This window comes from Rhea pennata, chromosome 4, assembly GCF_028389875.1.
Source record: "Rhea pennata isolate bPtePen1 chromosome 4, bPtePen1.pri, whole genome shotgun sequence".
In the NCBI taxonomy this organism is placed as follows: Eukaryota; Metazoa; Chordata; class Aves; order Rheiformes; family Rheidae; genus Rhea; species Rhea pennata.
This window is the reverse complement of record NC_084666.1, coordinates 25,974,698-25,999,239: the sequence shown is the minus strand read 5'-3', so window position 1 is coordinate 25,999,239 and position 24,542 is coordinate 25,974,698. Positions and strand designations below refer to the sequence as shown.

General features: G+C 34.8%; 1 protein-coding gene across 2 annotated transcripts in view; it reads right to left on the bottom strand.

Moving 5' to 3' along the window:
• Positions 1 to 17,266, bottom strand: part of SLC30A9 (solute carrier family 30 member 9) — a 34,859-nt gene extending 17,593 nt beyond the window's left edge. The window contains exons 1-10 of one of the 2 annotated variants that reach the window (XM_062575506.1): positions 17,155 to 17,266; positions 16,112 to 16,288; positions 12,643 to 12,705; positions 9,738 to 9,837; positions 9,297 to 9,389; positions 8,850 to 8,932; positions 7,309 to 7,367; positions 6,444 to 6,511; positions 2,894 to 2,996; positions 33 to 88 (exon numbers count right to left, since the gene is read on the bottom strand). In XM_062575506.1, coding sequence (XP_062431490.1) covers positions 33 to 88; positions 2,894 to 2,996; positions 6,444 to 6,511; positions 7,309 to 7,367; positions 8,850 to 8,932; positions 9,297 to 9,389; positions 9,738 to 9,837; positions 12,643 to 12,705; positions 16,112 to 16,288; positions 17,155 to 17,251 — 899 coding nt within the window. In that variant the 5' untranslated portion in view covers positions 17,252 to 17,266. The remainder of the gene's footprint in view (positions 1 to 32; positions 89 to 2,893; positions 2,997 to 6,443; positions 6,512 to 7,308; positions 7,368 to 8,849; positions 8,933 to 9,296; positions 9,390 to 9,737; positions 9,838 to 12,642; positions 12,706 to 16,111; positions 16,289 to 17,154) is intronic. The other variant, XM_062575504.1, reaches the window with a different exon arrangement.
• Between the last annotated feature and the right edge of the window lie 7,276 nt (positions 17,267 to 24,542).

Sequence of the window (24,542 nt, the reverse complement as noted above, 5' to 3'; positions counted from 1 at the left end):
TAAAATTATAATTATTTACTCCAAAAGCTTACGGATGACTAGGGTCAGGTGTCCTTGCAGACTGACTGATGCCCAAAGCTAGTAATGCCTATTTAGGACAAAAGGAAAAAATATCAGTTGAAAAATATACAAAACATTGACTGAGCTTGCAAGATAAATAAAACCAGACACAATTTGTTTATTTGCACTTGTGCCCTATTTCTGATGTTATATTACAACTGGAATATTGTCCTCAGTATCAGTCTTTCAACTTCCTCCCATAAAACTATTAATCGCAACTCTAAGACATCTGCAAACTATAATTTAAAGAGAACGTTAGAGTGTAATTACAAGTTTTGTCTCTCTACTATAAAAGAATGTAGTTCTTCAGGAAACAGAGCTATTTAAAATAAACACCTCTTGAAGATAAATCATACATAGACAATGGTGACAGTATTATAAATTTAGTGCAATTATTCTACATTGCAGTTTGCTTCATTAGTAAACTATTTTCCAAACTGAATGAAAAAAATTATTTTTCATAAATGGTAGATAACACTACTATCAAATTTGATTCATCTATAAATTGACATCCTCTGACAAATTCATCTCACATACCTTAAGGCTATCTCCCCACAAATTCCCCACAAATCTTTAAGTATTATCAGCTGAATTAGTAGCATCCCCCTCTCTACTATATAGCTGGAACTGCAAAAAGACTATACAGGATCACTACAAAAAATACAGAAATAAAGCAAAACACAAGCTCTCAGTACAGTCTTTCCAAACGGACAAGCATACTAGGTTCAACTGAAGTAAAAAGGGTGGGGAAAATAATGTTAAAATGCTTAAAATGTACTCTGAGGGTCGGAACATTCCTCCAAGTTAGAGAAGCATAAGACATATCACAGGCTATCCACAGACTTTCTTGTTTGCCAGTGGATTTCAGCCACTCACTTTTTTATTTCCCAAATCTTGCTATGTTAAAAACCTTAGAAAAAGAGAAGGATTTTTTTTTTCTATGTGGGAAACAGGAAGATTGTCAAGTCTCCCAGTGAATGGCTCAGCCACTCCTGGGAAATAGTGGAAAAGTCAACACTAAGTTGGTTCTTTCACTGTAATAATAACAAGCTCAACTCCGAGTCTGTCACGCCACCTATTAGGTGAACATGCTGTGTGCGTGTCTAGTTATGCTACCAGCGGCGAGCAGACAATCTAGAAGTAGATGAAGAAACCATGATGCTCACATTCTCAATATTCTTCTACCAACACATGATTAAGCAACAAAGTCTGTCATTCTATGCCTGACAGGCAAGGTGTTTGAAGTTAACATTTAACCAAAGTAACAAAGATACATATTTTGCAGATCTTCAAGTCCCATTTATGTTTCACGGAAGAGCTCAGTATGGTTCTACTTACGATAACTCCTGCCTTTTGATTTAATTCTAAAAAGCCTTAAGGATCCACATTCATTAACAGGAATTAAAAAAAAAACACAGAGTTTTAATTTTAGAAGCAATAGGATATGCACACAATAATACTGTCCGATGATCAATACTTCATTCTTGTCTGTTGGGGCAGTAAGTGAGACCAGCTACTATGAGGAGACAGCATGTAGCTCAAATTACAAGGATCTGGCACCGCCACTGCTCTTCCAAAGATAAAATTGGTAACATTGCATGTATGCATTGTGACAAACAAAATTAAGCCTGTCCTGGAAATTATTTCCTAATATTTGTATCTTTGACTAATAGTTTCTCCCTTTTAACCATTTTGGATGCAGCATCACCTTGTTCATTTAATGAAAGGGAAAAATAAGTCACAAATGAAGTATGGAATAATCTATTATATGAAACACCAGTTTAGAAAAGAATAGGGAAATAATTGAGGAGCGGTTAAAATAATATAAATGTTTTACAAATAGTATTACATGAACAGAAATACTAGTCCAAACATTATTAAAAACAGATTTTACTTATGAGTTAATCTTTCTAGACTCTTTTTACATGTAATGCTTCTAGACTAGACCAATAACTCTGTTGTTAGTTTATGAATTCTCCACCAAAACACAGACATCATTATAAAAGGTAAATAAAAGACCAGCGAGATAACCTAATACCTGTAAAAAACACTAGTTTAAAGTAAACATGCAACAGAGCAACAATAGCTGTGTACTCACAAAAGAGTATAAAGAAATGTTGCTAAGAAAGAGCTTTAAGTAATGTAAATTCCTAACAAAATGCATCTTCATCTGTCTGCAGCTTCATAAAAAAATGTAAACAACCATAACCTTACTTTGTAATTGAAACTCACTTTTGTCCCAGGAAAATATGTACATATATATTACATATACATAGAAAAGAGTACATTTCCTACTGCAAGCACACACAGCTTGTCACACTGTAGGAAAGCTTTGTAATCTGAATGACCAAACCCAGAAATTATTCAATAATCAAATAACAACTCTCCCAGATGTAATGGTTTAGTTAAAAATTAACTGTTTTGCGCTAACATTATTTAAATAGTCATTAGATTAAGTACTAATCTTTTCTTTCCAGAGTATATTAGTAACAAGTATGTAGATCACACAAGATAGAGCAAAAATGAACACACAAGTACTGAATAGGAAGACCACTGTAAATACACACCATAGTATAATCTGAAAGTCATTTTTAATAGAAGTTGATGATGATAAACTTGGAATTTCTTGGCTTTTCTCTTCAACAACAACATCCTTTACAAAATATGTTCATAAATGACAACAAAGAATTCTGACATGCACCCAAGTCTCACTAAACACAAAAATGCTTTAATTTTTAAACACCATAAGCTAACTAATGATCACTAGTAGATTGAATTACTGCTTTCAACTGTAATACAATTACTGTAAATATCTATCTTTAAAAATACTCACCTGGTTACAAGTGTCTGCTAAAGAATGTATGGCTTCTGAAAACATACTTGCAGAACCCGTGTAAACCCAAGCAAGTAGTTTAAAGAAAAAATTCAATCCATTTCTGAAAACAAAGGAAAAGAAATAAGCTAAACAACAGAATACTTGGCCTTTAATATCTTCAGTAAAGCCACAAGCACTGAATAATCATGCATTACATGCCAGCAAATGATGAAACCAAGTATCAGTTCATTATACACCCATACAGGCAGATAAGAAATATGTATTTTCTGCATGTTTATTATGTTAAAAAAAAACCTTTCAGGTAAATTGATATGTAAAATATACATTTTATTTTTCCCAAAATAGTTAACTTCTAAGCAACACTGGATAGATTACACTTCCTGAAAGCTACCACCACCTTCAGATCTCAGCACAACTAATTGCCTATCTATACAATCATCAAGCTTTTCCTGTTACTGGAGTAATATAGGCCTTACTAATCCCTTTTTCTCTTACTTCAATTCTTCCGCTTCCCATAGATCCCCTCGTAATACTAAAATGCAAGGTTCTCCACTCCAATCTCAGCTTGGGCAATTCCTAACAGGATATGAATGTAAGATGACAGATAGAAAGACAAGACATGGAATAACTAATAGGTTATGCTGTAAAGATTTTCTAAGGTCATGTCCATTAAGATGTCCATCTGGACTTGTCAAGTCCCTTTCAGACTACAAGATCATAAGGGCAGGCACTGTGTTAGGTTGTATGGAGCACAGTAACTATTTGTACTAAAATTAGAGTCTGTACTCTCACAAACATGACATGTTCCACTTCAATCATTTGTTATGGTGATCAGCAGGTTAACAATTGTATTACAAAAGAAATCAGACTTGAGGATTACATGATTTTTGAAGATGTTTATCACATTGGCCATTTTGAAAAGTATTCAAATGACATTTAGTGTTATGAACAAGTATTAACAACATGTAGTTGCATTTTTAAATAACCGCATGACAAGAAAAAAATACATAAGTTGAGGAAGCACAAACTCAGCCCATTGCCATACACAGGATTACAGTTTACTGAATAGCATTAAGGCCATTCTTAAAGAATTTCTAATAGACTATATCAACTTCTTGACACAGGAGGTAGTAATTACTTCTATACTGCTTTCTATCCAACAACCTGAATGTGGTTTAACATTTTTAATTCAGTCTCATTACCTCCTAAGATGGGAAGCACTACTACAACTTATAGGTGAGGAGGAAAAAAAAAACCAAACAAACAAAAAAAAAAGAAAAAGTAAGCTAATGAATAACCCAAACAGACAGGAATTCTGTTATAGCACTAACTCACAACTGAATCTTCCTGTTTCAATAACAGTTTCTTCCAACCCATGGTACAATACAGCTTCAGCAGAGAAAAAAAATGAAATAAATTCAGTGGAATTCACGAATATGTTCTTGATTTTTGTATTCTTCTTCTCAATGTTGTACTAATGCAGTTGACAGCTTATCTCAAGGTGCAATCCATTTTTAGGGCCCCACTTGTTCAGAAGACACAATAGGAGCTCAGCTGATATTTTATTCCACCCATACAAATTCTGTATTTGTGGAGGATCTGACATCCTAGAACTAAAGAAACCACACTAAGATTTTCAAGTGTCAGGTCCAGCAACGTTATTAATTCATTAAAGACGTCCAGTGGGTTGGAGACATAAGGTAGAAAGATCAAGAGTGTTATAAAATAAATAATTATTTTAAAAAGCAGACATACAGAGGCTACAGAGTTATCAAAAAGAATTTGGTGCTTCTCATCTAACCAGAAATTCACATCAATGTTAGACAATAGATAAAAGTCAGTTTTGGGGGAAAAAAACAAACAAAAAAAAACAAAAAAAAACATGTTTTTCCTGCAAGTAAAATATATTTCACTTAAAAAAAAACACCCATAAAAGAAATTTAAAAAATCATGATGGCATTTGAAAATAATACAAGTACTATGAAAGCCCAAGTTCTGTACAAGGAATATCACAAACATTTTCAATAGCAGAGGAAAAAATAACTCAAACTCAGCAAACTCTGATTCATTTTAATACAACAAAGACAGCTTTTAACACAACAACTGCTGATACGAGAACATTTTCCCTGTTGTACTTAAATGAGCTAGACTGAATGAACTAACCAGCTCATTTCAAAACTGTTTGGATCTATAAGAGCAGGAAATCTTACCGAAACTAGGCAAAATCTGAAAAATACTTGTTTTAGTGTTTGGAACATCATGTCAAGAAACAAAAAGTTTGATTCGTAAGTTGAATTATAAATCTTTTGCTTATTAAGTCAAATTCTTAATATACACGTTCTGATAAGCCTCTCTTCTGCATCTAGAAAATAGGAAGTTTCATCCAACACAACCATGCTTCTAACTGTATTTCAAAGTCCACAGAGGAGGCACACATCCACCAACAAAATGAAAAAGTAATTTAAAAAATTGTGTTGAAACAGATATACCATATATCCTTCCAGCTGTCTTACCAAGTTTAGTGTAAAGTCTAGATTTAGTCGGTAACTTTAAAACGTACTGATATGCAATCAGAAACAATCAGCCTTTAAAAAATATATAAATGCAAAAGCAGATAAAAATAATTTATTCAAATCAAGGTTTCTACATTACATTTAAAAAAAATTTGAATAAACCTATCCTGCCAGAAAGCTGTAAACTAAAAAAAAAAAAAGCTTAGTCTGACCATCTTTAAAAAAACTTGTTTTTCTCTGATCAGACATAAAATACATATCACTGATCTCTACGTTTCAATGCATGCACTTGATTAATCTCTTTCTGTCAATTAAATTAGTATTTGAGTTTGCAGACTATATACAAATATTCCTACCATTTTTATTAGGGATTCATATTTTTGCAGTAGATGTAATAACTCACACCAAGAAAGGAGTTGTAACAGATTATATGCATCAAAAACACTATAAAAGAAAAATAAGCTCAGTAATGCATGCATTGTGTCCTTGATTTTTTTAATATTGCACAAAATATTAAGTATACTACCGCTTATTTATATCTGTTACATAGTTTACATTGTGTACTTATATCTGTTAAGCAAAAGTAAATTTTAGAAGCCCACGTTGCAGTACTGTGGGGTTTTTTTTTTGTTTCTTTATTTCAACAAAGAGGAGTGATGCCTACATGATAACAGTTTCTTCCTTTTTTCCTTTCATTGATTTGTTTATTAAATTAACAGAAATAATCTGGAGACAGCTGATTGGTTCTCAGAATTTTTCTGATCAGTCATTTCTACAGAAGTTCAAGTATGGATTTAATGGTCCACTTTCAGACAATCCAACTTTTTATAAAACATACATATACTTTTAAATTAAGAGTCTCTTATCTTCTAGGAACAATTCCTCTTAGGCTTTTAGCAATTTCAGTCACATATTTTTAAGAAACACAGGTATGTTTCACCTGAAAACACACACTGTTCTCATTTTTAAGATAATAAAAAAAATCAACGTTTTTTGTACTTGCACATACAAAATATTAACTTTTCTACACTTACATGCAAATAGCTACCATTACCACCTTTCCTGGTCCCTTGAGAAACATAGATGTTGTACTGGAGCGTGGCTATAAAAAGAAATGAGAGATCATGAAAACAAGTCACTAAGCTAAACAATCAAATCTGGACCTCAGGAAGAACCGACTGTACAAATTATTGCAATAAAAATTTTGCATTACATTATTGCAAAAAAAGTTAGTCCTTGAAGCCTACTTTACTACTGATTGCTCTCCCAGTTCGCTGTTGGACCTTATATGTTATTATGAATGGATGGCTACAAAAAAGGATAAATAACCAAAAAAGCCTCCAGCAGTGGCCACTGCAACCACAAGGATAACAGCAAGCTGTGCAGTAGGAAGATGGAAGAAATCAGTCTGCCAAAACAAAACACTTGGATCCAAGGAACGGGTCTGCTTAAGGGCAAATAGTAATGTTGAGCATAGAGAACAAAGTCTTAACAACTTTCTAAGAGAAGTATTTCAATTTTTCTAATTAACAACATATTTATTATACCTTATATTATGTTAAGGTATAACAACATCATGTTAAAATATTTATTTACCTCTTAATTGTATATTATGGCTACAGGTAGAATCTCAGATATAGCTGTGATTTTGACAAAGACGACAATTGACAAAAACTTACCAGTGATTTGCACTTCCACAGTGGGAACCCATTTAAACTGGGCTAATAACATTAACCACTGCTTTACAGAGATACATCTAATATATTACAGTAAAAATAAACTTTATAAGAATTTCAAGTTACTTACGCTTATGCAATTATTTTAGTTCTTTCCTTCAAAAGGTATCACAGTACATCTTATGTTATTTTTCTAGTCAAAAAACTTTAAAACAACTCTTACCTTAGTATTTCCAAAAAACTCCTTGTACTCCTTCAACAGCCTTTGGTTTCTAAATAGATCTGCAGTGCAAAATTATCACCATGAATACTTACTAGCAATTGCAGTAGTTTAAGGAATTTAAGTTGATTTTCTTTATACAGTAGCTAACAATCTGCTTACGTTAAAGCTAGATGGTCCTGCTTACTGGTAAAGCTAGATGGTCCTATCAAATTAAAATCTCTTGAAGGGATCTCCTTCTGGGAAAAATTCCTCTTCTATTGTTAATTAGAAATACACATTTTTTGGTATTTTGTGTAAACACAAAATACTATCTGTTATGATCGTACACATCATCAGCATTTCTCCCAAAATAGGATGACATGCCCAGGGGAGGAACAACCTCAAAACACACCATTATGGCAATCCTTCAATGTCAATGCATCCAAAAAAAACCTGTATAACACCAAGTCCTGAGATTCCCCCACTCTGCCAGCCAGCCCCTTCGTGCCATCAGTATTGGGGGGGGGGGGGGGGAGAGGAGTCTAGAATAACTTTCAATGCAAGTCTCTCATCTGCAATAGTTCTTCCATTCACTCCTTACGCCTAGTAACTCACAAATATACATTGGTATACTACAGTATCTAGATGCTGTAGTGCTAGATCCTCTTCTACAATACTATACAAACATAACACCTGTGTTTTATATAACACAACACACACACAATATTTTAATTAGATTAAAAGAGCCAGTCCAGTAAAAGCATAAAGGCAATACTAGTCTGTATGAAGGGAAGTTACCACTTCAAATACATAATGTTTCAGTATGCCCTTACCATGAGCAATAATTTTTTATTTTTGCTTTTTGGCAAGAGGTCTGATAATTACTTTGATAGTCACTGAAAATTTAAAAACTACTAGCTGCCCAATCAGTATAAATACTTACAGGCATCCTCATAAGTGCCTACAGCTCTAGCCTTCTTATTAATGTGTTTTTTTGTTTTTTTTTTTAAGAGGCAGAATTGCTCCCACAAATTAGAAGTCCTCTAATTTTAAGATAAATAATTAGAATAAGTATCTTGAAGTAATATTGCTTCTCCTGAAATTTTAACTGTCCCAGCTGACTAAAATCTATTTTAAACTACTGGTTTGATAATTTTTATTGATAGTGCCAGCACAAATGACAATACTTTTAAGCAAAAAGTTGATTTCCCACCCATCCCACCTTCCAAAGCACAATGGTAGGCTGAACTCATTCAGAGGAAAAATAAATGAATGAAGATCCAGTATCAAGATTTGGGTTGCTTTTAAGCATTTTGAAAGTTCTGAGTAAAAAAGAAATCCAAAAGCAATGACCACAAAGATAGTAAAGTGTAAGACAGTAACAGACTGCATCTGCTCAGATAGGAAAGTGTTATGCTAAACTTGTGCTATAAAATCTTATTAGCGATTGATAATTCCAAATTTGTGTATTCTCAATGAAATACCACGTGTCTACCACCTCATGGATTTCTAACCATCATGTTTTGTTTACATTTGAAATTATTTGAAAACTCTATACTCACTTTCTCTGTACTCGATCTCTGCCTCTTTACGTCGTTTTCTTTCTCTAGCAAGAGCTTCTGGACTACCCCAAACTTCAAGAGACCTGCACAGAGTAAAAATAACTTAACAATGGTTCTATTTATACAAGTTACAACTGATGAAACAACACATTTGTAAATCTGTAAAAACAGAACATCATTCTTTCTGATAAAGTAGTACAGACTATTTTGCAGAATAAAAGGTTTGGGGAGAAGTGTTTCATCTTTAGACACATAAAACATACCCTTCAGTTGTGTATGCACCATATAATTATTATAACAATGGGAATATAAAATGCATTCAGAAAGAAAACAGAAAATACTATTGCCCTTTTACATTGTAAATCTGACTTTAAAATTCTCTCTCTCTCTCTCTCATATAACCCATTTAGATGATGCAACTATTTTTCTTCATAAAAATGTACTTACTTTGCCTCTACGTCCGATCTCAAGTACACAGTGAAAGTCTCAGTGTCATCATGGGGGCTTCGTCGTTTAATTTTCCTCAGCTGGTCTAAATCACTAAAGAAAGTGGACAGTTTAGTGAAAGAAAAAAATCGCATTATTCTAATCTTACTTGTGTGTCTGTGTTCCCACTCCCCCTTTGGCCTGCAAGATAAACACGTGGTCATATTCATACAGATAAGTTGCTTTAAGAAGTCACTCAGGAGATACGCAAACTAAGTGCAAGTTCTTAATCCAATATATCAAGGAAGCAGAGCCAACTTTAACCAGTTATGATTAGGTATATTGCAAAAGTGTTTATAAGAGTTACTGTGCTAAACCACGCTACAATAGTTTCTACTTTTAAGGCACATACAAGCAAATACAAGCATTCACAATTTATATTTCACCTCAAACACACCATACCTGGACTTAAGACAGAACTCATTTATTGCTCTGACTCCAGTGATGAAGTTATTCTGTGTATATTTTGGTCCATACTCTCTCTTTTTAAGGACTGCTTTCACTTAAAAACAGAAACAGATAAGCAGTTAAGTCATTCACAGAGACTACAGTAGAAACTTGAAAAGGTAATTCAGTCTAATATCATGCTACCTCTAAAGTGGAGAGCTGGGATAGAAAACCTTTTCTTCATTATAAGGAATGCTCTTGATGGTGGAAATAAGTAAGAGTAGAAGGACTCCACCTCTAGCTGTGCAAAGAATGCTATTTTGAATCTGCAAACATTGCTTACGAACAAAGTTTTAGTTCAAGGCCCTCAAACTTCCCACACACTTACTGCTGCTGTCAGCTACATCTCCAACTAAACATCAGAGATGGTGTTTGGCTACTAAGATAGCATTCATGTACAGCAGTTTGGAAACCTTTGTTCTAGCAAGTACAACAGCATCTTAGAACTTTTTTTTTCCCAGTACTTAGCCTACTCTACAAAAGAATTAAAAAAATGGCTTTCTGATTTCTAGATCATATGAAGAACTGAGATAGGCTGCATAACATGGTTTTTCCTCAACTATTACTTTCAAAACAGCCACACTTAATATTGAAATTCATAACAATTAAAATATACATTATTTATTTATAATCCTATACACATCTAGAAAACTTACTCTTATCACATCAGACTTTTACGTACAAGAAATAAAAAGAATACCAGACTTATTTAGAAATAGGATGAGTGGAATTTCAAACTCGTCCTGTTGTTCCCTGCTTGTCTATACATACATAACTTCAATAAATTTTCAAATTCACCTCACCATAAACTTACATCTGTTAAAACTGTTAAGTAGATTGGAAAAAGAGTTACAATTGCTGAAGGATATGATATTATAAGAACTGAAAATATTCGAAAATAGGAAGCTTAGATTCTGCAGACAAGATGACTTACGAACACAGACTTTAACTTCCTATCACAGGAGCTTACACAACCCTTTCTGTATTTCATTCAAATCTTTTCCTTGAGTCATAACAAATTTGAAGAAAAATTTTGCACAGAGTTCTACATTTTCTCATTTCTGAGTTTTGAAAGCTTCAAGGTAAAACCCATTGTTTGATACTTCACAAATGTTACAAATAGCAGTATTTACCAGGATCATCTGATTTCGGTCATTCAGTTTGAACTTAAACAATTGTTTTTGAAGTATTTGAGTAACCACATTCATCCCACAATCCTCTTAAGCAAAAGTGTCAAAAAAAATAGAAAATAGTTCATCATACACATCACTGTATGAGCATTTTTAAACAGGAAGAACGCTCCTCTCCTTTTCTTATTTAAAATACACAACGTATCTTAATCTTAGCAAAAAATAACTTGATTTATCAAATACTTTCTAACCCATCTTTCAGAAATATAGGATTTTCATTCAGTGAAATTTACCTATAACTATTTTAACATAGTAGCAGATCTCCACAATTCTACCCCAAAGTTCAAGTACCTGCATAAAATTGATGGTAAAAGAAAAATATATCTACTTCTCTTACACAGACAAATGCAAACACATAAGATGATGTAATTACAACTCCTTAAATAGCACAGATTAAGATCAGTGTTCCTGTAGTATTAAATAATAATTGCATTATTTTAGCAACATTTGGAGCAGTAAGTGTCTAAGTCACAGCAGTTTGTGAAGACTAGAATCCCACTTTCAAAATACTATCAAATTCTTAACACAAATATTCTTGCTTTGTGTCTATAATCTAGAAAGAGACAAAAAGCCCTTTTCACTAGGACGACGTATGTATTTTTACAATTACTTCACAGTCTTACTGTTTCTAATTTCTCTTATCTGCCTTGTATTTTCCCTCTAGATGCATATACTTCAAGTGACAACAGACCCAAAGAAATTTACGTAAAGGATGCAGACAAAAACATATGAAAAAATAAACACAGGGAAATACTGACATCAGCTTGCTAGTAACATTTATTATTATTTGATGTTTCTTTTAAATTGGGAAAGAGACAGGAAAGAATTCTGACACAATTTATAGTCTGCTGAATCATTAGCAGAGGTTCAGCTTTGAAACCATTGCAGAGATTCTTTTTTTTTTTTTTTTTTTGAATGTAATAGAAAATTATTTTTTTTCTGGTGATTTTTTTCCCCACACACATGATGCTAGGAACAATCAAAGTGCAGGAGTTTTTAAAGGATTATTCTCACAATAAAAAAATAGAAACTAAAAATACAGATAGAAAGAAATCAAGTCATGATAAATTAAGAAACACAAAGCCATCCTTTTATTTTATCCATTTATGTTTTTAAATAATGTAGCTAAAGGCATAGAAGTGTATTTACTGCAGGCATGAATGGAAATATTACAGGACTCCGATTAGACAGTTCATGTGGTCAGAATATATTTAGAAGCAACACTGATTAGATTACCTCAGCAATAAGAAGGAAGACAAAGATTTAGAACACGGTGTAGGGGAAGATCAAGTATTCAGTTTAGCCATATTAGTCTAAGATGGTGAATGGACATGGCTAAAAATATGCAAGAAGGATGGGCTATGATAACAGATGAGAAAACAAATTAGTCTTTCCCTCATAAACTAATCAGCTTAATGAAGTAATTAAAAAACAATCATTCTAGGGTGAGCAATTAAGAGGACTAATGCTATACTGGATTTTTCAGAAGACATTTTCAAGCAACTGGGCACTGAACAAACTGATACACAAGTGGTTTTTTTCTTTTTTTAACAATATTCCTGTAACTTTTTATTTAATCAAAGTATCCGAACACATAGTTACACTAGCCCTACCTTATCTGACTAATAGCAGACAGTATTAAAATTATGACACAGGAAGTACTTGTTTACCTTTCACTTGAATTGGCTCTTTCAGAAAAGATTGTTTTTGACCTACACTGCTGGTATCTTGTCCTGTAAAATAAAAATAAAAGTTATTGCATATGTGTAAATACTTTTTTTTTTTTTTTTTAGTAAAGAGTTAGGTTGACAAGATAAAAGCATAATATAACTTAATATAGCTTTCCATCGTGACAATTAACAATTTTTTTAACACTTAAAAGACTCAAAAGATGTGAGCTAGATAATAAGACATCTAACTTAGTATTTATTAGTAAATTCCTAACAGCTTGCAAAACAGTGCAAACCTGCAACATAATACAGAAAGATCCAGAAATTAAATAAGACAACAACTGTGCACTTAAAAGTTTGGAATTATATATACATATATATATATATATATTCATTTTTTATATATATATATAAAAAAATGAATATTATTCATTATTAGATGAAAAATATAATGAATTATGACAGTTTATGACAGCTCATCACCAAAATTTCATGCGGTTTTCAATATGCAATCATAAGAGGCTGAAGCTTCTTAACATACAAAAAAACCTAGCTTTTTAAAATACAGAATGTTTAAATCAAAATCCACAACTCATATCACAAATTGGAATTAGAGTTAAACCAAAGTATTTTAATTGTTTAATAGTATGATGCAACAAAAAGTCAATACAATGTGTGTATTAATATGTATCTTTTCTGTAAAACAGAATTTACAGTACTATGAAGTGAATCTTAATATTTGGAAATTCTTAAATTCCAGCAATTTAACTGAGATTTCTAATCACAAACTAGAAATGTCAGTAAATCATTCAGACAAATACTGTATGCTACTTTCACACATCTCACCATAGCTTTCAGGACAGTAACCTTACACTTCTGATACCTAGAACCAACATACCCTTTCTTTTATGCTCTAATGCTAACTCTGGAGGTTTGCCAGGCATCTGCAGTCATTAACAAAACTAACCTTGCTGAAAGTGATAATCCAAATTTGAAGATTCTTCAAGAACATTTGTGTTGTTTAATGAGATACACTTAGCTTAACAGGTGACATAATTTACTCAACAGCCAGATAGCATCAAAAGCTTTGGCTACATAACTATATTTTTCATCCGGCAATTAGTTATGCACTTAAGAGCAACTGAGAAGTAAGTGTAATGACAATCCAAGTGTACATTCTTAGAAGAATAACAGTAACAAAAACACTTATAAATTTATGAAACTGATTTTACCACACAACCAAAAAATGCTGGATTATAAACAATCTGTCTTCACAAAACAGTGATCCCTATCAGTTATTCTTTGATTTGAACAACACTAAAAAAAGACTCCTTTGCTTTTCTTTTCTATTCATTTCTTACCAGATTTAAAATATTTGGCAGCCAATCAATCATTCGTTATGATAACAGACCTCAGCCAAGATTGCTTAGAAAAAAAAATGAGTGAAAATGTGACAAGTCATTCTCTAGCATTTCAGAAATTCTTCATGCAAACTTTCATCTCACTAAAACATATCAGACCAACTCTATTTAACAAAAGAGAAAGTCAGAAAGTTTCAGAGAAAAAAAAATCACACAAGTAAAAATTTATACCTCAGCACTGAGATCACATTAAGCACTCTTTTGAATTTTACTACCTTGGACTAAAAGCTGGACAAAACAACAACAACATTACATCAACAAGAAAAAATATAGACTATTTCGATTCAGGACTACTGTTCTTCAGACAAGCAAAGGCTGAAGATAATGGTACTTTCAAGATGAATACATTAATGTTTTCAATAGTACATTAATAAGTAAAGCATTCCCTAAATTTACTGATAAGAGGAATGGAGCTTCAAGAAAGATCTACAATATGCTAAAGATTAAAGTTTCTGGAAGAACATGGCAGTCATTACAAGAAGTACATAACCTTCTCATAATCCTATCAAAAAACATGCTTTTTATAAATCAAAAGTAGTAATATGTCTAGAATGGATATGAATGAGGTATCCACAAAGTATGGATAGTATGGCCTAGTACGATCCAAAGCCATACTACTACAAAGGGCAGTGTCTCTTCTCCCACCATTTCAGAGACAGCGAATAGGATCACCTTGCTGATCCAACTGAACACTAACTCAGCAAAACAAGAAAAAAAAAATGTCAGGCTCAGTAAACCTAAACAATTGTTAATGCCAACACATGACAGTATAATCAGATAGGGATGGGAAAAGGTGGTAACACCCTTCTAATGACAGTTAACAATTATGTAAGTTTAAGGCAATCATGAAAGCAATAGTGCTAAACTCTGTTTTCATATGTCCAGTGTTTAAGAACACCAGCACCTGTAACATTAAGCATATGAAAATATCAACAATTACAAGTTATTCTGTGTTCTTTGGATGTATCTGGCAGAAGCCTCTGCAAGATTCTCCATCTAGCAAACACTGTCAGCTCAAGACTTCCTAACAAATGGTCTCAATGAATATGCTCTTCTAAAAATCCAACTACATCTCATATTTCACAAACAATATCTGTTAGTATTACAACAACATTTAATATCTACCTTTTAACTTTCAAACATCAGGAAAGGAATACTCTCAGATGATTACTTTTACTAGCTTTTAAAGACTGCTGCAAGCCTCAGGAATTTACAAGCTATAAAAGTAAAAACTAATACCTGCTAACCTACCTTAACAATAAAGAGAAAAAAAATTTCTTTAGTAAATCATTCAGTTTTAGAGAAGAGAGCTCAGAAAGAGAACTCTTATTTTTAGAATCTTTACCATCTCTTAAGCATACTAGTCTTTCAAACACATATCTGTGCAGTGCTACATTTAGTAAGCTGAAAAAAATAGATAACACAGGGATTGAGCGAGGATGAGACAGCTCTGAATTTCTCAAGCCTCTAACTAGCACAAAATTGACAAGCACATCAAGGAGCAAGGATGGCCAGGTCATCCTCATTTTATCAAATTTTTATTGTGAGTGTTGCAGGTGTAACCACTGACAGATTAGAGAGTTCTGGTAGATGAAACAGCCCAACCTTCTTCATCAGTTATCTCCAGCCTAATCTGAAGAAGTCACAATGCTCAGTATTAATACTCATTTAGTCTTTAGCATCAGTTCATTTCACACAACAGATCTGCAATGCTACAAAAACAGTTCAATTGAGTAACCAAAATGGTAAAAGACAAGTGATACATTCCATCTATTACCTCTTGAATTATCTAATCCCTTCTGACATGCACACTTTATCATCGTAACCAAGCGCTATTACCCTAAAAATATTTAAAGGAATGTCATTCCGCCCTGCTTATACATTTGAAATTTATATATGGCATGCCCAGAAGCCGTAAATATTAGAAGCTCTGCAGCTGTAGTATAACAGTGAAAAATACATCAACTGTTACTTAATTAAATTTTTACACTTACATAAATACTCTTTACTTTAGTCTTAGCACTACGAAAACTGAAACAAACAAAGACCTGTTCCAACTTTGGGCACAGTTTCTTCAGGGGCTGATACATTTGTATCCTCTGATCCAACATCTTTTTTCTGACCATTTGAGGTATAAACTCTCACTTGGCTCATCAGCTGCACAGGCAGACGATTGCAAGGGATAACATAAGAAAGACTCCCACTTTTCATTGAAGTCTGCCATCCTGAGAGAGAGAAACGAAAAGATATGTTTCAGACAAATCATTTTCAATACGAGGAAAAAGTGATTCCAAAAAATATCAACATAGACAATAAAAAGTTGGCTTTTAGTAATGAACTGTGCCTATTTTACCCATGTTTAGGATTTCAAAATGGGAATAGACACCATGCTTTCACTGTGTCCATTCAAACATCCATTTTTAAGTCATTCTAACACGTTAGGTTTTTCTGTACAGTCTCACTTTCACTTTTTTCAAATACATCTAGATGATCTTAAGAAAAAAAATAATAAAAAGCAATTTGACAAAATTGTTTTATTGACACATTTTGTATTCTAGTCATACTGCATCAAAACTCAAAAAAAGCAAACTATTGATTTTAAAGAACAATCACGAATTACTACGAAATATCAGCCAGTACTACCCCTTCGTTTTACTCCATATATGCTCTGTACCAACCATAACTTACCAACTGTTTAACATAGAGTGTAATTTAAGATCAACTTACTAAAGCAGTAATCTATGAAAATACACTACATGTGTAAAGTATTTTACATAGATTTGAGATTATTCTATGCACCATCTTTGTAAGTTGCAATATAAATACGTAAAAAGCCAATCAAGAAGTCAGCCCCGGTAGGCAGTTGCCAATCTTAAAAGACTAGCTGAGAATAGAGCTGTATGCAGATCTGGCCAATGGACGTTAACAAGCAGTTTCTTTAAGGCAGCACATACATATGTTTGGTTACACACGTATGTTTATACGTATTCATTGTAATTCAACCACGAGCGACTGTATGAAGGGGGGTAAAAGCAGCCAGAATTTTAGCTTCCGGGGATCCGTGGCCTAAAGGAGAGGCCGCAGGACTCACCGTGGCAGGCGCGGCGGAGCGGCGCCGCCTGGCACCGCACGTACAGCCGGTAGAGGCTGCGGCAGCCGCGCCGCTGGGCGGCCAGGGCCGGCAGCATGGCGGCGACCTCGCGCAGAGCCCGGCCGCTGCCCGCCGCGCGCCAGGGGCCGGCGGGCGGGCGCCGAGTCTCATGGGAGAGGCCGGCGCCAGCGGCGGCGGCGCGGCCCCCGCTGCCCCCGGACCCCAGGCGCGGCGGCGGCGGCGGCGGCACGGGGGAGCCCGGCGGTGGGCGGCGCCGCGGCACCCGGATGTGGAGGGCGGCGCGCGCCGCCCAACGGCCGCCGCCGCTGCTGACTCACGAGGCGCGCGCTGCGCCTGCGCACAGCGCCGCCCGGCCCGGCCCGCCCCCCTGCTGGCGTCGCGTCGCCGCAGAGCCGCCTCAGCGCCGGAGGCGTGTTGCGCAGCCGCAGCTAAGCTTGGTCTAACTCTATCTTTTATATACATACATTACATATATATATATATATATATATATATATATATATATATATATATATTTATAAAATGCCTACCTTCAGAACATCGTAGGCTGATAATGGCAAGGAGATCATATATATACCCCTGTATGTACACATACACGCTGAGCCTCACAGAAATGTGTAACAACATCTGTTATTCACATTATAGCAAACCTCAAAACCTGCATTCTGAATAAAAAGTTCGTTTCCTTCTGTCAGCAAATGTGATGCTTTCTTGTCTCCCTTCTCAGCTCTGCTGTTAAGCCTCCTTCCCTTCCTTTCATCTAGATTCTGGCCCAGGACCTATGGATGTGCCTAATCTAAGCATATAATTGGTCCCACTGGCACGGGAACACATGCTTTTTATAAAAAGCATTTTGGCAATTTTATGTTTTTTTCCAGGATATCTTAGCTATTAATTTACATGACTGACAAGCTGTCACTATAAGTTAACTTGGCAGGGAGTTCAGGTAACTGATGTATCTGATAGTCCACAGTTTAGGGGAATTGTTATGGTGCTTGTCCTTAACGTACCCGATTAGATTTTGGACAAGGTTTAATAAGAAGGCGCACAACTTCAACAGTCAGCTAGTGATTAGTTTTGCCAATGAAGGGTTTCTGTAAGGCTGATGGAGGCAGATTAAAGTAAAATACTTGCACAAAATAATTAACACTTATCTTGTCCATAGCCCAAGCACAGCTATACGAGGTGAATGGGTAGTAGTGAAACAGATGCTGAACACTAAGTACAGCTAGAGAGTTAAACACTAAATTAAAAGCAAGTTGTAAAGTAGCAAAGGTGGAGTTAATTCACCCATTATCAGTTGGAGTGTAACATACAACTGATGTTTGTTATTTTGGCAAAGGCCTAGCAATAAATTAAGGTTAACTAATTTCCTTTCTTTCAAGTTCCTTTATGTTTCTTTTCTGTACGTAAAGATACCTGAAATACTAATAGACAGAATCTTGAAACAGTTGTAGTTCGTGAGGAGTCTCTGCAAACTGTTGCATTATTTCTAAAAATATTTTTCTTTGGGTCTATCACTTCCTACCCAAAACCAGATAGGATCACTGAATTATTTCATATTCCTGTATACAAATGAATCCCAATAAATATGGATAAGGAAGGAAATCAGTAAAGCTGGAATAATACAAACATTAAACAAATGTTACCAGCATGGAGGTCAAACAGAATTTACATCAAGAGCTCGGCATGAACCTTTCTGTTGATGAACACTGAAGCCTGGGGAAGGAGGCAAAGAACAAGTAATAGTATCTCAAATGGCCTCTATTCAGCACAGGACAGGCAAGTGCATGAAGTAATCAATAATGAATTCCCATGCTTCATGACGTGCATCTACAGTGTCTTTTAAGACAGAAATCCCAAATCTTTATTTTCCAGTATCACAATCATCAGTTTAATCAGTCACTAACATTGAACATTAACCTTATTATATTGAAAGCTCCCCACTATTTATAACACATACAAACTATACTAAGGTTTTCCGCTTACAGCAGAGGAAACTATATAGCCATAGTGAATGGGTAAGCTTTTTTCCTCATTATTAATAATAACAAAGCAACATTAGAAATAAAGCAACATTGCAATTCAGTATATTCAGAATTGCATCCTAACATTTTATTGTAAATAATGATTATTCAGTAGCCATTTTAAGCCTGCTTTAAAATATTTCATGAGATGCAAACTCATTCACATTCCAGTTGTACCCTCTCACCTGATAACATTTAAAAAAAACAAACACAAATACACACACACACACACACACACACACTTCAATAGAGATCACCTGTGTTAAGAGCAAGGAAAGCTTCCCCTAACATACAGGGCTTCCCTATTCTTTAACTGATAGTACAGAATAATTCCAGTACTCTTCATTAATAAAACCTGACCAAAGCTCCTCAGCAGTTCCAGCACAACTCCATGCCACAGCTACACACTACATGAAGAGCACCAGTGCTGTGCTTGGGCAAGGGCTTCTGCTCAACCTAAACCCAGGACACAGGCTGCAGTGCAGGACTACCTGGAGCTACCTGCATAGACAGGCCACGCATTCCCACCTTGCAGCACCATTGGTGAGGATGCTTACCCTTCCCTTTGGTGGCACTCCTATCACAGTTCTCAGTCACATTAAGATTTTAGTTTATTGCTCCACCTCATCAGGCAAGAGTTGTTGTCTCAGACTTCCTTTAGTGAAAAAGGCTTAAAACCTTGCTGTTGCATGAAGCATATTCTTTGTAAATAAAATCTTAAAAGGTTATTAAGCTGCTTTATTTGTGTTACAAAAATCTTCAGGAAGTACAGGGACTGCGCAACTATAACTTTCCATGATTTGGAATTTGCTTTGTGGAGAATTTTGAAAAAAATATCAATATATAAGCAGTTCTAAGTAAAAGCAGGTGTCTGAATTGAAAGACAAAATACAGACCTTCAAAAAGTCAATTACTTTTTCCTAATTCTCATTTATTTAAAGTAAAGGGTAACTGACTTGATTACTGAAGCTACAGCCGAATTTCCTAGTGATTTTTCCAAGGTTACTGCTCAGAATGAAATTTACAATGCATATGTAAAGGATAATATACAGTGAGGCATTTTAGTGTGACTTATTTGAGAACTGATACAATGTAAAGCTAATTTGAATATTTTTAAATCTCCAAATGCTTTAAAGATTAAGTTCATACAATTGAAGACACTTGCATGTTCTCACAATACCCACAAGAGTTAATGACTTAAAATAGTTTAAAATTGCTGTTTGCAATTCCTAGAACATCCTGTTGTGCACACCTTGCATTCAACATGTCATTTTTTTTATTTTATTTTTTAACAGAAGGAGTCTATTTGGGTTTTGTGCCTTTTATAATTCTGCAGTGTTAACATCAGAAATACTTACCAATAGTTTAAAAAACACAAAGCATAAAATATCCAATAATTCCAGATAAACTTTAAGTTTTGCAGCCAAAATATTTAAGTTCTCTCTCATGAAGCATTTTTCTAAGAACGCATAAGCACAAAATTAAGTCTGTATAATCACATACTACCTGAGGTCTAGAAATATTTCATGGATCACAGAGCTGAAGATCAAAATAAGCTAGAAATAAGAATGTTATCCTCAGGAAGTCTGTGTTTTTCATTATTCACATGCAGTTCATTCACATGAATACCAGCTCTATTTTGTGCAGCAGATTCATTTCCTGCTCCTTGAGCACCGGACAGCACTGATAACCTGTCCTGAAGCCAGCAGCAGTCACAGGATTAGCAACATCCTGATGCTGCTGGAGACACTTTCAGCTCTCTTGCAGCTCAGCTTTACAACGTTGTCACTTCCTCAGGAATCCAGGAGACACCACATCAGATCTTCTGCAAGGCTGAGGTTGGCATTGCTATTGCAGGATCAGGTGAAAAGAGTACAGCAAAGGGGAGTGGGGCTACAGAAGAGAGAGTTTAGTGATGGCAAAGAGTATCAGAAAATAGACAGACAAAGATGGGAAAGAATATCAAAGTAGGAGAAAGATTGAATAGACTCTGGGTGCTGGAGATTGACAGGAAACATGGAAGCAGAGAGAACCATTTGGCTCTTTATTTAGCACTAGGAACACTTCAGGAACTGCATGTCTCCATAGTTTGGAAGGTTATACCCCTATTAGGGAATGAAGCACATTACAAGCATGCCTGGGGCACATCTTTCAGTTTGGTTTCATGGTAAGTGAGAATGATCAGGGGATTCACTTCAAGAACAAAGTATAGCTCTGATCAACATGTCAATGCATGCACTCCCGGTAAGTACCTGATAGTCTGTTTTTCCTGAAGTGAGGCATTAGAGTTTTAAGGAATTTGCTCTCTCTCAGTGGGGAATGGAAAGTCACCTGCACATCTCAATAAAATTAAAGGAACATCTACTCAGACGTATGGAGCTACAATCCAAATATTGAAAAAGGAAAGACACATGCAGCTGTGCACATCTAGTCATACCATATCAATTACACTGCACTTAATGCTTAAGTAGGGAAAAGCAATGAAAAGCTTATGGTTCTCTTATCAAAAAATCCCACACATACATGTGCAGGTAAGATTTCAAATATAAAAAAGCAACATCCTAAGCAAAAGGGGGATGAGGACTCTGCTAATGCAGTGATAGTGCTTTAAAATTGCAAGGATTTGACAATAAAGGTCTTAAGACTTTTATTTTGGTATGCTCTCACAGAGCATAGAATCTTTCAGCTTCCCCATAATAATAATAAAAAAAAAAGCATTTTGTCTTGCAATTATTTCTTTAAAGAAAACCTAACCATAAATCTGTTTTTCCTTTCATCTCCTTTCCTGTAAGCATCAATGCATAAACCAGAAGCTTGTGAAGCCAAAGCACCATAAATCATGAAGAGGCATTATTCTTTTCAAAAGGGTAAAAGAGAAGAGGTTCAATTCTATTGTAGTTAATAGACATGAGAGGTGCACGATTACTGTGTCTTGTTTCACACTTGCAAACCAGCCACTAGAGGTCAGCAGTTTGAAAATTAGAACACTGAAGAAACTCCCATTTATTTCAACTGACCAAGTTTCCACAATTTCCAGCCTTTGGATAATGAAAAAATTCCTAAGGATAGTAGTACTTACCATTTTAAGATTTGTAAGCTATTTTGCCATGAGGATAGAGGTAACTATACAATGCATACACTATTGAAACAACTACTCTTTTACCTGAACAGTAATATGGAGAGATGTATATGAACTTGAGACTGGAGGAGGCTTCCTATATCAAGTCTATGCTGCTGCCACTGCAGCACTGTCATACAATTTCATGAACAAATCAAACACCAGCTTAAAAGCAGCTTGATTCATTTGCCCACACTACTTTATAAGTAGTATATGAAATAAAGTTCTCCCAAACCAGTTTCACTAGTATTTTTCAGGTGTAAAATGGCAAGGGATTAGAAACACCTACACAGTGCAAGCTTTGTTTGTTTTTTTTAAAAAAAAACCTCTTTCCCTCACAAATATGTCCCATGTTCTGAGAAGTGAGAGGGCTGGCAGAGATAAGAAAGAGGCAAATTGTGAAACATATGAAAGAAATATTCAAATGGAAAAAATAGGGCCCAAAATATTATATTATTTATTAGTAATCATTTAGCTGCTGTAAGTGTATACAACATTGATCCACAGGATGTATATACATCAATGAAGCCATAGTGTTAAGTCAGCTACAGCAATAGGGCTTGCCTCTGCCCCAGACAGCAATGTTTAAAGAAAGTGAATAGGACCACTGGATGCTGAAGAAACACAAGCTAAACTAATGCTTGATGCTATAACTGTAGTTTCTAAGGTTTGAATATTCCTATGTATTTTACATAATTACATAATTACATAATTGTCAAAATGCTGACAGATATATTAGACTTCACACATGTGTGCTTTACGTGAACTTCACATTGCCACCCCCCTTTAGTAAATCCTTGCCTATAAAAGCATCAGTCTAAAGCTTATTGTCAATGGAAAGATTCCCAGTGGTTTCAATGTGCTTTAGACAGACCCTACCTGTATGGCAGTAAGTATATTGAAAGGAATTCTAATGGACAACACTAGAATATCCACTGTTTCAAAATGCTATGCATTTGATCAAGTTTCCAAAATAAAAAAAAGGGCAAATCCAAAAATACTAAAATGATGAATTAAAAATACCGTATGCTATACGAAGTCTTTGCACACGCAAGTAAACATACATCAGGACAAAATCCTATGGATTTGCACATGGTATTTTCCATAAACTACTAACACATAAACATAACACAGCAAGAGAAAAAAATAAAGCTTAAAAAGAAAATACTCCAAGCAGCCCAGGAGCAATATAGACCTTAATAAATGTTTACTTCTCTACCTTCCCACAATATGAGTTGCTATTCCAATGACATTTTAATACAGAATAGATCTGAAATAATTTTCAGCTAGGAAGCTTAAGTACTGTGCAGATAATAACAGAGCCACATGAGTGGAGATTTGAGGTTTCTGAAAGCAACAGAGCACCCAAGTTGGATTTCCATACCTCTTTATAAAACTATATAAATATATATGTGTGTATATATATAATATAATTAGCTTCATTACATAAAGCTAAACTCTTCAGCTTTTCTCTTGTTTTTCCCCTTCCATTCTTACTTCTTCCCTGTTACTTTTCTACTCTTGTGAAAACTAAACTCAGCATTGCTCTAACTACAGCTGATGGTCTAGTTCTGCATCTTTATGATCATTTCTGATTTTAAAGTTTATTTTCCTGTTAAATATCTCACCATACTCTTGTTCTTCACATTGGCAAAGGTGTTAACATTCATAAAAAGCATGCACAGCTGAAAATGAAAATACTATCCTCTGCACTTGTTTGCAAGGAAAGCAGCATCTACACACTGCTGCTCAGGGAGCAGACTGCTGCAACCCCTTACTAACCCTACAAGGAAGGTACCATATCAAGCACAGGAAAATTCAGAATAAAAGAAGATAATTAACTGCTAATTAATCATTGCCTTCTGTTAAAAGAAAGGTCTTTGATGGCTCCTCAGAATATAATCCACACTTCTGCTTCTCCAAGACTAACCTAGGACCACGGATATATGGTCAGTTGTGATAGAATAAAGCCCTGATGGAGTTGGGGTTGAACAGAATTGTTATTTAAAGCATCACCACAGATAACTTAAGGGTATCCCACAAAAGAAACTGACAAAGATCACACTATTAACAGCACTGGTTTATGTTTTTGTTTACCTGTTACAAAACAAATGACACTGATAAATTCCAAGTAATCAAGTGCTGGTTATCAGAGCAGCAACTGGTCTTATTATCTAGTGTGATACAGCCAAAGTCAAAGCCATCTTCTAGAAAATTCACAG